Source organism: Pezoporus wallicus, unplaced genomic scaffold, assembly GCF_028554395.1.
Source record: "Pezoporus wallicus isolate ANWC-B61680 ecotype Strahan unplaced genomic scaffold, APGP_CSIRO_Pwel_v1 contig_8333, whole genome shotgun sequence".
NCBI lineage: Eukaryota > Metazoa > Chordata > Aves > Psittaciformes > Psittacidae > Pezoporus > Pezoporus wallicus.
In genome coordinates, this window is record NW_026637037.1 from 1,971,037 (window position 1) to 1,986,939 (window position 15,903).

General features: G+C 43.5%; 1 protein-coding gene across 3 annotated transcripts in view; it reads right to left on the reverse strand.

Moving 5' to 3' along the window:
• Positions 1–15,903, reverse strand: part of DPYD (dihydropyrimidine dehydrogenase) — a 346,003-nt gene that overhangs the window by 51,948 nt on the left and 278,152 nt on the right. For all 3 annotated transcript variants that reach the window (XM_057402775.1, XM_057402774.1, XM_057402776.1), the window contains one exon: positions 10,732–10,874. In XM_057402775.1, the coding sequence (XP_057258758.1) occupies positions 10,732–10,874 (143 nt within the window). The remainder of the gene's footprint in view (positions 1–10,731; positions 10,875–15,903) is intronic.

A 15,903-nucleotide genomic window follows, 5' to 3' on the forward strand; every position in this document is an offset into this window, starting at 1 on the left:
GAACTACAAAGTGGACCTTTATGCAGTTGGTGGGCGCACACACTGATAGAAGTGCTGATCGCGATCATCTTCTCTAAGAAAACAATATGATTCCACGTGCCTTGAGCATTGAGTGGAAAACAGCCTCATAAGCAGCCACCTATAGCAAATTCTATCACTGTGCTGTCGATCTACAAAATGAAAGGTATCTTTGAAAGCAGATGAACTAACTCCCTCGTGTGAACAGCCCAAACACATACAGAGGCTCTACAACTATCTCTAAATATACGTTGAATATAATTTCATATTCCATTTATTAACACCCAAAAGTCTTTCCTCCCTCTTTATTCTAAGTACTGCTGTGGAAATCCTCCAGCTCTCCCAGCAGTTCTACAGACGCTGGTACAGCACCAGAAGCAGTGCGAAACAGACCTACATTTATTTCACTCATTTCCATGGGCTGCATCCTTCAGCTCCTCTAAAGGTATTTCTAAAGCAGGTATCAGCTAAGCCACTCAAATCTGGTGGTTTGATGTTAAAAGTCATCAAGTAACATAACACAGTCAGAAGTCAGCAATGGTTTAAAGACTGGGTTTTCTAAGAGCTAACCAACAGCAACACCATCCGCTCGGGATAGGGCCTGGAGCACAAGTGTGATGGGGAACGGCTGAGGGACCTGGGGGGTTCAGTCTGGAGAAGTTCAGAGAAGGCTCGGGGGGGACCTGATCGCTCCCTACAACTGCCTGACAGGAGGATGGAGCCAGGAGGGGCTGGGCTCTGCTGCCAAGGAACAAGGGATGGGACAAGAGGAAACGGCCTCAAGCTGCACCAGGGCAGGTTTAGATGGAGCTGAGGAACAATTCCTTCCCCACAGGGTGCTCAGGCATTGGAACAGGCTGCCCAGGGCAGGGCTGGAGTCACCGTCCCTGCAAGTGTTCACACACCGTGGAGACGAGGCCTCAGTGCCATGGGTTAGTGGTGGCCTTGGCAGTGCTGGGGTAAAGGTTGGGCTGGATGAGCTTAAAGGGCTTTTCCAACCTGGTTGATTCCATGATTCTCGGGTCCATTGTTCCATTTTTAATTTGAACATGTCCAGTTTGCAATTGGAGCTAATTGGAATGAAAAGGTCAAAACTAAAATAAGTTGCAGGAAGACTGAAACGAAGATCACCATCACCCAAACAGGTTTTTTTCTTTAAATGTGTTAATTCCACACATTTTGAGAGTTTTGATTACCAGTTTAAACTGGAAAACACTTTGACCTTTGTGACAGGGTAACTATTTCCTTATTAGTGGTACTACTCAGGTTCATTAACGCATCCTGGATCCAGCATAAAGCTTCAGCATTCCTCATCCAGGCCACTGGACCAGATGCAGCAGAGCCTTGAACTCACATCTATTTTGATTAAATGAAACTGGTCAAAGAAAAACCCTCTCCCCACAGAAGTTTCAACAAACCCTAATGAGAACCATGCACTGAGGGACATCCTCCTGTGACCACAAGTTTGAAAGCTGCAAACCTCTCACAATCAAACAGAAAAGCAATTTTTCCATTGTGGAACCCCAGCTCAGCCCTGCTGTGATTAACCCCTCATCCCTGGGAGCCTTTCCCTCTAGTACTCACATTGTATTTCAGCTAAAATTGCTTCCATCCTTTATCAGCTTGCCTGTCCAAATCTGTGCAGTGGCTGCTGTGTCCATTGAAGAACGAGATGCATGCAAAGAAATCAGTTTTGACCCACTGAGTCTTTCGTGTCTGAGATAAAAAAAACACTTCCACATTTCCTCAGGGATTGTTTTACCTAGCTCTGTTCAAACAATAAACAGCAGCAAGAAAAGCAGCTACGTAACTGATACTGAGGGCAGTTATACCCTTACCTAATGTACTGCAAGCGTCATATGAAATGGCTTCTGCTTCATTCATTCAAATTGCATGGATAAAAGGACCTCTCCATAGCTGGATCAAGCTGTGTTTCAAGGGGTGCTTGTGTTGTAGCAGGAAAAAGCCTCCAGAAAAGCTGCTGTTCCCAATTGCTCCATCCTTCATGGGCTTTATCCTTCCCTGAGCACAGCCTCCTCCACGGCTTGCCTCTCCCTTTCTTCATTCCACTGCCAGCTATGGCTTTCGACTGGAAGATCAACAGAGCTGCTTCCATATGGAAAGGAAAACTCAGGATGTCCCCTGCAGCTATAATACATCTGATTTAAGACAAAACACAGGGAATTCCCTAAGTAATTACTGGAGGTGGCAGGAACAAAAAAATCATTTTCCTTCCATTGACATTTTCAATGTTCAAGAAGGAGATGGGTGCATTTTCAGGTTCAATTTCTAGTCATCACCACACTGAGATGCGAGGGGAACTACAACTCAATCTACAACAGAGCTAGCTTTGTGTTTGAAAACAACCTGAGCTGAGTAAAACAACTTGCCCACAATCCCTCCAACACTCCCCTGAGCCTCTTCTGAAGAGTCATCATCTCCGTGTTGCTTTTCCCTTGTGAACTTTTAAACCAAACTCACTCAATGTCAATTCATACCGGGTGGTTTTATCTACAGGGGGGACAGATCTCTGCTTGTTCACACAAGACAGTGGCCATTGGAATCCACATCAGCAGTGGAAAGACAAGCAATACGGTGGATCCTTGGGAGACATGGAGAGCGCATGCTGCCAAACTGCTTATTGTTCACATCTCCTCAACCCTTCAAGAACCTGGGTCACCAGATCCAGGGAAACAGGGAAACACCTGGGCAGAATCAGGGAATTGTTTGGGTTGGAAAGGACCTAAGATCATCCAGCTCCAACCCCCCGTCATGAGCAGGGACACCTCACGCTGAAAGAGAAGCAGGCTCAGTGTCCCCAGGTATAAGAGCAGCGAACAAATCCTCTGCTGGGAGTGACTGGTATAGGAAAGCACTGGAGCTGATGCTCAATCGAGACCTAATTGTTAGTAAATAATGATTACCATTCAGTGATACTTAAACCTACTTTGCATGAGAATCCGCTGTAAGAATGACAAATAGCAACTGTTAGGGAATGAGTCTGAATTCATTCTTATAAAATCATGAACTAACAATCTTATCAATGCAGACCTCATTTACTAGCTGGTGAAATAAGCAGAAACAAAGGTAAACTAATAGATAAACCCCCTACATATAAAACTACTGCGAAACTGCACAAAGTAGAAGGCATTATTAGCTTAGAGTTCAGTCTGTAACTTTACAGTATGCTGATCTGAATAGTGCAGCTTTCCATTAAAAGTCACGATGAAACTAAAATCAATAATAATGAAAACCTGCTCAAATTTAGTATTTTTTGCCAACTTTACTAGGAAAAAAGAATCGAGATTTTGTTTGACAAATTCTGATTTCCATCAAAAGGAATTCTCACAGCAAACCCTCACTATCCATTACAGATTTCCAACCCAAGCATCTGTAATGGAGCAAGCGTGGCAGTCCTCTAATGACTTTTTGTTCTTAGCAAAGACAGACAGCTGAGAGCGGACTGAGCTCCTGTCATCAGCACCGAGCCAAGAAGAAAGCAGCAAATACTGAAATGTTTATCAGAAACGATCACTTGAGCACGTCTGCCCCAACTTCTCTCGCTCTCACATTGGGTTTCCTTTTGATTTTATGGTGACATGTTCAAACAGTGCTTTGTTCCCCCTTTTGTTTCTGCATGCCCTGTAAATCCCAGCTCTGCAGAGAAGGGCCGCTCCATCCTGTGCCGCGGCCATTGAAGGCATTTTCAAGAGCACGGCTCTGTGAGCACTGGAACTAATGATAACTGGCTTCCAGCAGCTCTGTGTCTCCTGGTTGGGTTCTCTGACATCTAATAAGGTGTGACTGCCAATTAAAGCCTTTCTTGTGGCTGCCATGGTCCTAACAGCATCGTCCCATGTGGATTCTCAGAGGTCTAATAAAGGTGAGCTCATAGCGTGCTCGTGCTTGTAGTGAAGGAATGCAGGAATGTGCTCTCCTCTGCTTTTTTGCTTTCTCAAAACTTGTTATAGCAAATTACTTCCTATCTTCCAGCAAATTCCAGTGAAAACGGCCACTAAGCTCAAACAAGACTGAGGATACTCAAAAGGACTTACAAACATATACTGAGCTTCTTCAGGAATATGGGCTAAAACCTGCTCTTTCTACACGAGACTACATATATCTCAAAAAAAAGGACTTGCATCAGAAAAGTGGGTTTTGCCTTAAAATTGTTGGTGGATGTAAAGTGCCATTCCTTGAATCTCATCTTGTATCATTCTGGTGGCCTGACACCATCCAGCAATCTATCCTTCAACTCATCAGTTTAATGGGCGAGAGAAGAAATAGCCCAATCTTCACCTCTCTGCACCATGGACAGGTTTGTACAGAATGGTTGCATTCTTCTGTCCCTTGAGCCACAGAAGCTTCACAGTGTCCAGCTGGTGCTGAAGTATTGTCTGAAGCTTATCTACCCATGGAGCACGCTCTGACTGGCACAAAGCAAAGCCTTCAGCCTCTTTCCCCTCCATGTGCTGGTGTAAAGATGGGCTGGGGGCAGAGGAAGGGTGGGCTTTAGTGACTGAGCCCTTCCTCTGCATTCAGAATCACTGCTACTCACTGCAAGACATAACAGTTTTTTCCAAGTGTCATCATAGAATCAACCAGGCTGGAAAAGACCTTTAAGATCATCAAGTCCAACCTTTAACGCAGCACTGCAGAAGGCATCACTACTCCGTACAAACTTAACCTGGAATTGTAAACCACAAGGCTGGCTCCATCACTGCCCTGTTCTGCACACACACGATTTCAATTTCTTTTAGTTTTTAACTCTCCATACCATTCAATGGCATAAACAGTAATTCCTGAATGAGAATTCTTTTGGTCTCATCTGGTCCTCACTTAAGTATCTGCGTCTTCACTGACTTGGACAGACACTGAGATGGTCTCAGAAGAACACTAAGTGTTCTTCAGCTCTCTACACTGCAGTTCTGTAGACATAAAAAGCCATAGAGAAATTGCATCAGTCTGCAATTAATAAATTAGTTAATAAAGAAATTTATTATTAATTAATAAATTAATAATAAATGAAAAATTAAATATGGGAAAATATGATAAACGAACCCAGAATACATTTCATGGGATTTGGGGGGGGGGGGGGGAACGGGGTGTTGAGATTAGGGTGGAGAAAATGGGAACATCTAAACATTAAGATGTGACATAATGCTTGTAAAATTGTACTCTTCTTTCCCCCGTCATCTCACAGTGATGATATTTTCAGAGCCTTGCATTTATATCCCACTACCGAGGGTATCCTATACCATGTAGAAAGGTTCCTCACAGGGTTTCACATTTGCACAAATAACAATGCTCTCTCTCATCGTCCAAGTCCCACTGTTTTTTGAGGGAAAAGCTTGTTTATTCCCACACAAAGGGACATCCTGCTGTTAGAAAAATCCCCCAGCTAAATGCTTCAGTAAAAAGCCTGCTGAAGGAAAAATACTCATCAAACTGTCCCGAATCCCTTGAGACTCTGGCTCCAAAGAGGCACCAACAAGAACACTCCTTGAAAACATTACACAAAACACATGTAGTCTCATAAAAACAACCATGTTCTGTAGTGGTGAGAGATTTTATCTCTCAGAGGCAAAAAACTCATCACTATTGCCTTCATGTCATGGGCTGTCATACTTCCCGAATGGTTTTGTTCTCTTGCGGATCCCTGAGGATCTCATACACAACTGGTGTGGGGCAGGAGAGAAGAGCACAGGGCAGATCCAGCATCCTGGCGGCTCTGTCTCTGTTGGTGGGTATATTCCCACATTCTCCCTTTGCCTGAGAGATGAGGAGGGTCATGGTGCAAGGTCTGGAGGCTAAATATAACACGGTGAAGACAAGAGTACAGCACCACAGGGCTGAAAGGTACATCCCATGCAGGGCAAACATCCTGGACTGCATCAAAAGGAGTGCAAGCAGCAGGCCAAGGGAGGTGATTCTGCCCCTCTACTGTGCTTTTGGGATACCCCACTTGCAGCACTGTGTGCAGTGCTGGTGTCCTCAACATCAGAAGGACATGGAGCTGCTGGAGCAAGTCCAGAGGAGGCTAGGAGGATGAGCAGGGGCTGGAGCAGCTCCTGTATGGAGACAGGCTGAGAACGTTGGGGCTGTTCAGCCTGGAGAAGAGAAGCTGCATGGAGACCTCAGAGCAGCTTCCAGTGTCTGAAGGGGACTCCAGGGATGCTGGGGAGGGACTCTTCATCAGGGTCTGTAGCAATAGGACAAGGGGTGACGGGTTCAAACTGAAACAGGGGCAGTTCAGGTTAGATCTAAGGCAGAAGCTCTTCCCTGTGAGGATGCTGAGGCGCTGGCACAGGGTGCCCAGAGAAGCTGTGGCTGCCCCATCCCTGGCAGTGTTCAAGGCCAGGTTGGACACAGGGGCTTGGAGCAACCTGCTCTAGTGTGAGGTGTCCCTGCCTGTGGCAGGGGTTGGAACTGGATGAGCTTTAAGGTCCTTTCCAACCCAAACCATTTCAAGATTCTAAGTGGGAGACAGATAGGTGAAGGTGGGTCTGAAACAGGGCTTGGGGCAAAGCTGACCTGCTGGGAAGCAGCATTATCTGGGTGGATTTAATAGTGCTGCTATGCAGAGAGCCTTACGAACAGCCATGCTGGAGCAACAGGGAACATGTGCAACTCCCACACTTAGTAAGAAAAGCAATCTGTCTGAAAAGGAACACATATTCTTTACATGCTAATGACCAATATTCAAGTTGAACAAAAGTATTTCATTCCAGAATATAACGTTAAGATACTCTACCACGAAACAAATACATTTCAGGTCCACCTTTATTTTTTGTTACATCTGCTAGAAGTAATGAGTACAGAATCTCTTTCAACAAAAGGTCATTTATGTCAATGGCTAGAACCCAGAGAATCAGATCACCTGCGGTAATTGCAAATTAATGCTCTACTGCTAATGCATTAACTACACAATATTGATCTACAATTGAATCATACAAGCTGCTGTGAAGCGACTTTTACTTGAATATTTTTCCGCTTTTATTGCTTTTTCCATAATGCATTTTCTCTTTCCACTGGAATTTGCTATAATTGTCCCCGGTTTTAATTTCCTACAGCAAGATGACTTTGAAAAACGCCCGTCTCTTGCAAAGGCTTGCAAAAACCTAACCACCCATCAGTGTGACAATGGTAAATCACCCCCATGATGCAAGAGATGCAAAGAAACATAATCCAATATACATCTTATCTTGATAAATCGGGGCTTTGAACAAGCTTACTTACATTAGGACACCCAAACAACTGCAGCTGCACTGGAAGCAAATAGCAGTGAACTGCATCTCAGAAAGATGCAGCTAGATGTGTCTAGAGCTTTTGGTATGCAATGAGTGCAGGGTTACGTCCATAAATAAAGTTATTGGGTTTAATTCCACGTCTGAACTTTAAAGGGCTTGTTAAATTTGACTATGTTACAGGAAAATATAGTGCTATCGAGTCAGGAGTGACTGAAATGGTTCAGCATTTGTAATGAAGAATTAAAGAACAAACAGGGTCTTTTTGCAACTGATGCTGAAGTCCACAAAGTGGAAGAATGCGCTGTTAAACTGCTGTATAAAATGTGAATCCCAGCTACCACTGACTGCCAGGATCCAGGCTGTTTGCTACCCCTACTGCAAAACTTTCTTACACACAAACTTTTAGTAGTAATGGCACCTAAGATGCTGCCCTCCATAGAATCATAGACTTATAGAATGGTTTGGGTTGGAAAAGACCTTAAGATCACCTAGTTCCAACCCCCTGCCATGGGCATCTTCTAAAAGAGGGGATAGAACACACTTTGAATACTGAACCTATCTCTCCAAACCATTCCCTACTCTATCCCTTAATACCACTTGAGGTGGTTATAGCATATATCAAAATATGGCTTTGGTCACTCCTGACTTGCATTTCTGTGTATGATGATTTCGTAAATGGAAAATAAATCCCCGTATCTTACAAATAAAAGCAATTGGGAAAGAAAATAATGGAAAACTGGTTGTAACTGAAATAGCTGCAGAGGAAAACCTGATCTTGCTTTTAATGGAGGTACATTTATTATTCATAAACCTCTTCTCTGAGAGATATGCCAGACTGCAATTAAATCAACCCACAAAGCCTTTGTATTATCTTAGCCCATGAAGGTCTGCATCTCATGGCAGAGAAGACACAGGATTCTCATCCAGGCAAAATAAAGTGAAGTCCAGTGGCCATGCAAGTGCTGCTTTCCCAGTTCTGTAGCTGGGCTCTGTGGATGGACCAGTACAACCCGTGCTGTTGAGTGGTATCAGACTGCATTTAATGCTGCCTGAATTGACATTCCATACCCTTTTAAAAAACAAGGAAACATCCACGTGCTATTTTGTGGAACAGGGCAGTTACAGTAGTGGTAGTTCCCACTCCCAGTAGTGGTACTGGGAATGCACCCACTGCTGAGCGCAGAGCTCACTCCATCACCACCAATGTCCAGGCTCCTTGCTTTGTGCCTCTGGATCAGTTGTACCACATCCTTGTGGTGTTGGAAACGTAAAGTAAGATCACAAAATGTGCAGTACTTTGTCAGTCCAAGCGTCTATTCAGCACCATCTCCAACAGTGTCCAGAGCAGACACTTAAGGCTACAGGATGCATATATAATTCCCCCAGTACAGTCCAGGCTTCTACTTACTGAACTTGGAGACTTGATATGTATCAGACTTGAATAAGACTTGAATCTTAATAGACTGAACCATTCAGCAGATCACTTTATTTGATGCTATCTCCAGATTCTGTACTTGCTCTGTATTTCGGTACTGAGGAAGCAGAAGTAAACTGTCAAAGCTGGTAGGATACGGAACAGGGGGTTTGACTGCTAAAGGAACAACTCCGGCATTTGATACCAAGGACATGTGAGAGATTGGGATTCAGGGAAAAGTATATTAGTGGCTTATTTGTGTATCATTTTAAGAAAGGAAAACAATAGCAATGATTCTCCCAATCCTAATTAGGCTCCAAAGTTGACCTGTGAAGATGAGAGTGTCTTCTGTCTATCACAACATATCTCGCTTGAGCAAGTCTAGTCCTGGTCAAGGGTATTTCTTGTAAGGCTTTATAGAGATTACTTGTTTCGTTGTCCCTTCCATCTGCTTTTCCCCTGGTGAGGGAAAGACTTATGGCCTCGACTCACAATCCTGTATGCAGTTCACTAAAGGCTTATGTTAAAATAAATGTAATTGAACTAGTTCAGACTTTACCTACACAGCAGCTTTAGAACTCATTTATCCCAAATGACTTTCAATGACTTCCCTCCATTAGTGAAAGAGAAATAAGCCACTCACACTGAGGATAGGGATGATCCAGAGGAGTTTAACGTTAGCCCATACAAAAGTGAATAAATGACATGAAACAACTTCATTTTTTAGTCATCCAGAACCAGATGGAGCAGATGTAGACCAGAAACTCCACATTGTAGAGCTCAGATCACACAACACTGTTAAAAACCCAAGCAAACCACTGAGTTGGCCCGTTTTGGGGCTTTTTTTGTCTGAAACACAGCAAACAAATGACTAATCTCAGCAGACACCAGCTCTGTGTAAAAAGGTTGGTCACACTGAATCTAATTTTAACGTCAAAGAGACTTGTGGGAATGAAACCACTCCAGTCATTCCACAGAGTGACACAAAGCTGACATCCACAGAATCCACAGCTGCTGTTGTCTGTGATGGGAACTCCAGATCAAGGGGATGAGCATCAACCAGAATGTAGCAATACATAATGAAATATGAGAACATCACCACCACCTGCCTCTTAGCCCTTCTAACACATATGCTGCAAAGTAGAGCAGGTAAGGGGCTGATTTCCAGCTAATTTTCTGGTGCCCATGATAACAGACTACTGAGGCTTCATTCCATGACAGGGACTAAATAACCATGCCGGCCTCACCAGCATCTCAAAACAACACAGACAATGTAAAAAGCCTCAGCTACTGTATTCAGGGGGTTGGAACTGGACGAGCTTTAAGGTCCCTTCCAACACAAACCATTCTGAGATTCCATTATTCTATGATCCAGTCTAAAACCTTACTCCATTACAACAGGCTACACCACCAGCCTCTTATGCAGGAGACAGAGCTCTGCAGAGCTCTGCACCTCCTGCTCCAATAATCATGCTTAAGGGACAAAGATACCTGGGTGAACAGGGATTACTTTAGTGGGACCAAAGTAGTGTTCTTTGAAATGCCTCTCCCCTTGAAAAGGTTCTTTGCAGAAGACAAACCCCAAGAATAAAGGAACATCAGAGAGCTGAAACTTAACTCTATGCCAACCCTGTTTGTATGACAAGGGAGTGATGCTTAATGTTTAAATCCTATAGGACAGAGAGAAAAAGTGATAACATACTCAGGGCAAGCCTCTTCCAAGGTACTGGAACACCTGAAGTGTTATTTTGGCAACTCCTCCTCCATCTGAAATGATTGTCTCTTAGCAAGAAGCATGAAGCTTCACAGGGTAGTGGTGAAATCACTGTCTCTGGAAGTGTTCATAAACCATGAGGATGAGCCCCTCAGGGCCATGGGTTAGTGGTGGCTGGGAACGGTTGGACTTGATGAGCCTAAAGGTGTTTTCCAACCTGGTAGATCCTATGAAAATTGCTTTCAATGGTATAAACCCTCCATGATTCTAATGTTTGAAGCTACATTCTGGTTTTAATTCCTTTCATTCTAATGCTTTAAAGAAAGAAAGGATACCTGTAAAACAGATGCCCCACTGTGCAGAAACTGAAGTCCACTTTCAGCAGAATCGATGCCTCCAGTTGCTAAGATGGGAAATCCAGGAAGAGCACGGGCTATGGCAGACACTGCGCGGAGGGCGATGGGCCTGATGGCATTTCCTATGGAAAACCAGAACATGTTGTCAGCAGTAGCAGAAAGCACCCTGATGTCATTTGCGAGTGCCTCATGCTAAGGAACATCAGGAGCTAACATCTAATTCTGAGACGCAGAGGATGCGTTCATTTATAAATTGACACCAAGTGGGTTTTAAGTGCTATCAGTACTTGTAAAGTACTATGAATCTGGCTGAAATACAGGAAATCACAGAAACATTTGGATAAACATTGCAAAGCTGGCTGGAACATTTTAGCTGATGTTCGAAACAAAGACTAACAATGTCTGAGACAGAAAGCAATACTTTCCCATACAGTACACTGTAGACAGAGACCTGTGTTTCTACATAAAGAATCAGCTTGGCTTTTTGAACACAGACCAAATCAGAGGGAACATCTCATTTGTTTGTCTGAGTAAAGATTCTTTAAAAACGCCATTTCACTGCATTTGACATCTCACATCTTATTTAACATGTTTCCCCTTTGGATGTTTGTAGATTTGGACAATCCTTTAAGTAAGCCCCCTTTAGTCAGAAGCTCAAAAGAATAAAGTATATTTATTTTAGAGTCCTATCTCCAAGACTGGAGCTTGTACTTTTAAATGGTATCCAGAAGTTGAGTCAGACAACTCCCTGCTACATTTAGAGGAACGATGACTAAAGTCTCAATGCGCTGCGTCTGCAATGCTTCTGCTTTGGCTACATCCTATTCACGGTATGCAAGCCTTTAAAATATGCATACAGATGCTGCTCATTAAATGATGGAGAGAACAGACAGCTGACACTTCCCCTGATGTTTTATCTGAGGCTGGTTGGGATTTCTCTGGATAACTCCTGTATTCTTAACATTCCCATTTCATTTAGAGAACCTTTAGGGAAATTTCCATGTATAACATGGAAAACACTGGACAACACTACAGTAGCGTAAGGGAGGCACACATCACCCCCAGAGGAACTGGCTGGCTGTCAACCCTGTCAGCCTACACAGAGCTAGTACTTTTGGGTTTGTACTGTATTAGGTAATTCAGGGAAATACCATGATTTGAAATGCTTCTGAACACCCTCCATGGGTATTTTCATAACCTTTAAAGCTCTGACCTTCTGCAAGAGCAAATAGCCAAAAGGGAAGAAAGAAATAAAACCAATGCAATGAACAAAACAAGAGGAAAGAAGAAACCACAGTTGGAAGTGTGGGAAAAGAGCCCACGGGGGAACAGTAGCTGTTGCATCCCCACACCTCTGCTTAGATGCCTGATCAACATCCTCAGCTCCTGCAGACAAGACTTCAACCCAAGCAAGCTGTGCTGCAGTTCTTTCTCTACCCTTTCTGAGACAGAAGCAGGGCAGTTCTGCTGCCTGGACTGTTAATAGAAGAAAGTCTTTAGTAAAAGATAAATCGCTTTTTCCAGCCAGTACTGTGTTGCTGAGCCCAGCACCAACCCTCCCTCCAGTGTCCCTGTCAGTGCTGCCTCTCAGGCCAAGGTTTCTGGTCTGCACAAAGGACCTGCCATCAGCTCAGGGTTCTGCTCTCTAGAAAGAGCCTCCTCCTTGCTTGTGCACCAGCTCAGACCTCCCAGGTCTATGGGTCGATGGGGAGAATGACCCCACCACAAGTTCAGCTCACAAAACCTGCCATGTTTTGCTACAAATAGGACACGGTCACTTTGCCAAGGAGCTCTTTTATCAAGGTAATTTTCCACTGCAGAAAACTGAAATCTGGTTTGTCATAACCATTAAACCCCCTGTGTGTTCAGCTCACGTTGTCTTTTGCAACATACCCCTCGCTGTAACCCTGACAGACCACACTGAGTTCACAGCAGACCCTGGTCCATCAGTATTAAACACATTCACACCCAAAAGCAGCCCCTATTGACATCTGCTCTGGATTCAGCATGGAATTATCTTCTTGGGCAATGACAATCTCTGCTGCCTCGGGATAAGCACCTTCTCATTACATACTTAATACAACACCTCCTCCTTCTCCTATAGATGATCTCTGCAGCTAGCAAAACCCAGAAGACTCACTATATGATCAGACAGACTCCTCCGCTTGCCAGCAATTTCATACCAGATGTTCTTGGATGCCCATGTTAGGGATCAGAACTGCTCACAGGCTTTGCACAGATACTTGTTGTCTGTAGTTCAACAGAAACTACATGGTCCTATAATGTTTTCACCACCTAAACATCCATTTGCGTACATGGGTAATGCTTAAATTCACCCAAGGAAGTGGTGAATCCCTGGCACTGCTCAAGGCCACGTTGGACAGAGCCTTGGGTGACCTGGTCTAGTGTGAAGTGTCCCTGCCAATGGCAGGGGGTTGGAACTGGATGATCTTAAGGTCTTTTCCAACCCAAACCAGCCTGGGATTCTGTGATTCCATGACAGCTTGACCAAGAAGCATTCTCAGTGTGCTCTAGTGAAAACTAGAGCCTGGTTCATAAAACTTAGATATCTCACCAAAACTGCCTTTAAGACTCTCCCATCACAGAAGAACAGGTCACAGAAAGGACCTGGAGCTGAACAGGAACTTTCCACAGGACACTAATGACTATTTGCTGTTTGAGCTAGATCAATCGTAACATGTTTGAAAGAAACAGACTAGCTCTCTGAAAGAGGATGACTGCTAGGGTCCAAAGAGCAAATCTTACAACAGAATTGATGGCACGGTCTTAGAGAAAGACTTGAGGCAAAAAACCCACATGGAACCACGCTGTTTGCTTCCACGCATTTACTTATCAATCCTTCGGAGGGCCATACATGCCAAGACATCCACTACACATCAAAATGGCTGGGAACAATCTCATCCAAAAGCACTAGTTCATGGAATTCCTCCAACAGTCAGCGTTTGAAATTGAGGCTACAGGTAAGCATCAGACTTGTTATATTGCTTTCGGGCACCGACACAGCTACTGCAGAATCTCACTGTGATGAGGTAGTTATTCCTCAGAAAGGTGAAAGAATATAGATGCTGTTAACTCCAAAATCATGTGGCTAGAGGAAAAAACCTTTCCAGTCTGCATGAGTTAAAAACTGACATCTGCCTTGAGGCATGAAGGTTTCTATTCTTTTAACCCCAATGTAACTCTAAGAGGTTGCATTCCATCAGCTTTTAAGCCTTACAGACCCTTGACCTTAATGGTATCCCATAGCAAAGAGTTCCACAAGACAATATTTCCGGAATATAACAGTTCCTTTCCTCATTGTGATTAAATTAGCCACCTTCTCACTTAAATGACTATCTCTGTACAATGGTCAGTAGAGGAAAAGGAGCAAATTACAGTTTATTTAAGGTTCAGCACAATAAGTAATCAGAAAGGCCTTCACTCAGCCCAAAGAAATCAAGCACATGATTTGATGACACCTAGCAGAGATGGCAATGAGGCTTAGAGTTTATTATGGAACATAGGTAATTTTCAGTACTAGCTGCACTTGATACTCATAATAGGAGCTATTACTTACGTTTGGTGATTACTAAATTAGTGATAAATTGGTACGATGGCAAAAGTATTCCTTTCACCTGTAACTCCCCCAAATGAATGTAAAAACATTTCAGGAGTGCTACTGACGAGAGTAAATAAATGGCTCTAATGACAATCAGAGGGTTGACTGAGGTGCCACTATCTTCTTTGCTCTACAGAATACAGAACATCAGAAGGTGCAGCCATTCTCGATCAACAGTTCAGAAGCTTCCCCTTCTGTAAGAAATGCTTCTGGTCTGGAACACAATGTGCTTTACCTGTGATAGAGATCCTTCTGCCTACTGAAATGGTGAAATAACCCGAAATAAAAGAAAGAACACAGCAAACAGGAAGGTAATAAATTCCAATATAGATATTTGTGGAGACTTGAGTTTTTCAAAGGTTGAAATAATGGAGATTTAAGGAAGAGCTGTATGTAGTAACGGAAATATGCAGAAGTTTGTCTGATAAATCACCTAGAATTTAAGAAGCCTGAGGTCCAAATCCAGCATGCATTTGAAAGCCAGCTCAACGCCAAGAAAATAAGCATCTACCACATACTTTGATGTGCTTGGGAATTGTAATTCCACTAGTTAAGCACCTGTAGCTGGGAAACTGCTGACATGGCACTCTCTCGATAGTAGCATTACAGCTGCTACCAGATGCTTGATATGGCTATCATTTACCTTGCTCTAAAAGAATGAGATTTAGCAAACAAAGTCCATGTATCCAGCCCTCAAGGAGAGGAGTGAGATGTGAAAATGGAAGAGAGAAAAATACCTGGTGGAGATGACACAGTCTCATAGAATCATAGAATAGTTAGGGTTCCATCTAGTTCCATACTACTCTATGTTGCAAACTACCCTTTTGAATATCTCATTATTTAGGGAAAAATGGTTGCAAATAGAGAGTTCAATAATTCAATACGTGTCTGATGCCAAAGTCCTCGACCTTCTTCTTCACTTAAACCAAAGAATTCTGGTTTTCTTTCTTAAGTCAGTTTTATCTGTGGCTCTCAGGGATTGCAGTCAAGGAAATCCAACAGGGCAAAATAGAGCATGAAGGAGAAGTAGAACTTATGTTGATCAAATGCTCTGATCAGTGCAGGCAGGCAGAGCTGCCCCGGTCCTCCGAGGACTGCAGGCTGATGGAAAACTGGTGAGAGGTATTACACCTACTTAGGAAGTAAAAAACCCTCTACCAGTGCCAGAAAACACGTTTTATTATGACTTCAACACCAAAAATTTTCACTAGGTTGAGGACTGAGAGCCAAATCTGATGCCTTCTTCTAGGAGAAGCCTGGGGTTAAGCTTCAGGCAGATCAGTAACTTTGGCAATTCCCAGCAGAAACAATTCAGATCTTCTTGATCACAGTGATCCACCAACCTCAAGTCTAAGAAGCTTTGAATTCTGGGCTACATTCTTACTTGCAATATAGTGCATTAACGTGGTAGCTTAAAGTCTTCCACACATATCCGCAGCAGCTCTAAGTGGACCTTTAGGTAAAGATGATCCAGATGCGTTAGAAACCAGCCAAACAGAACTGGGGTGAATCAATTCACACTGACAATACTG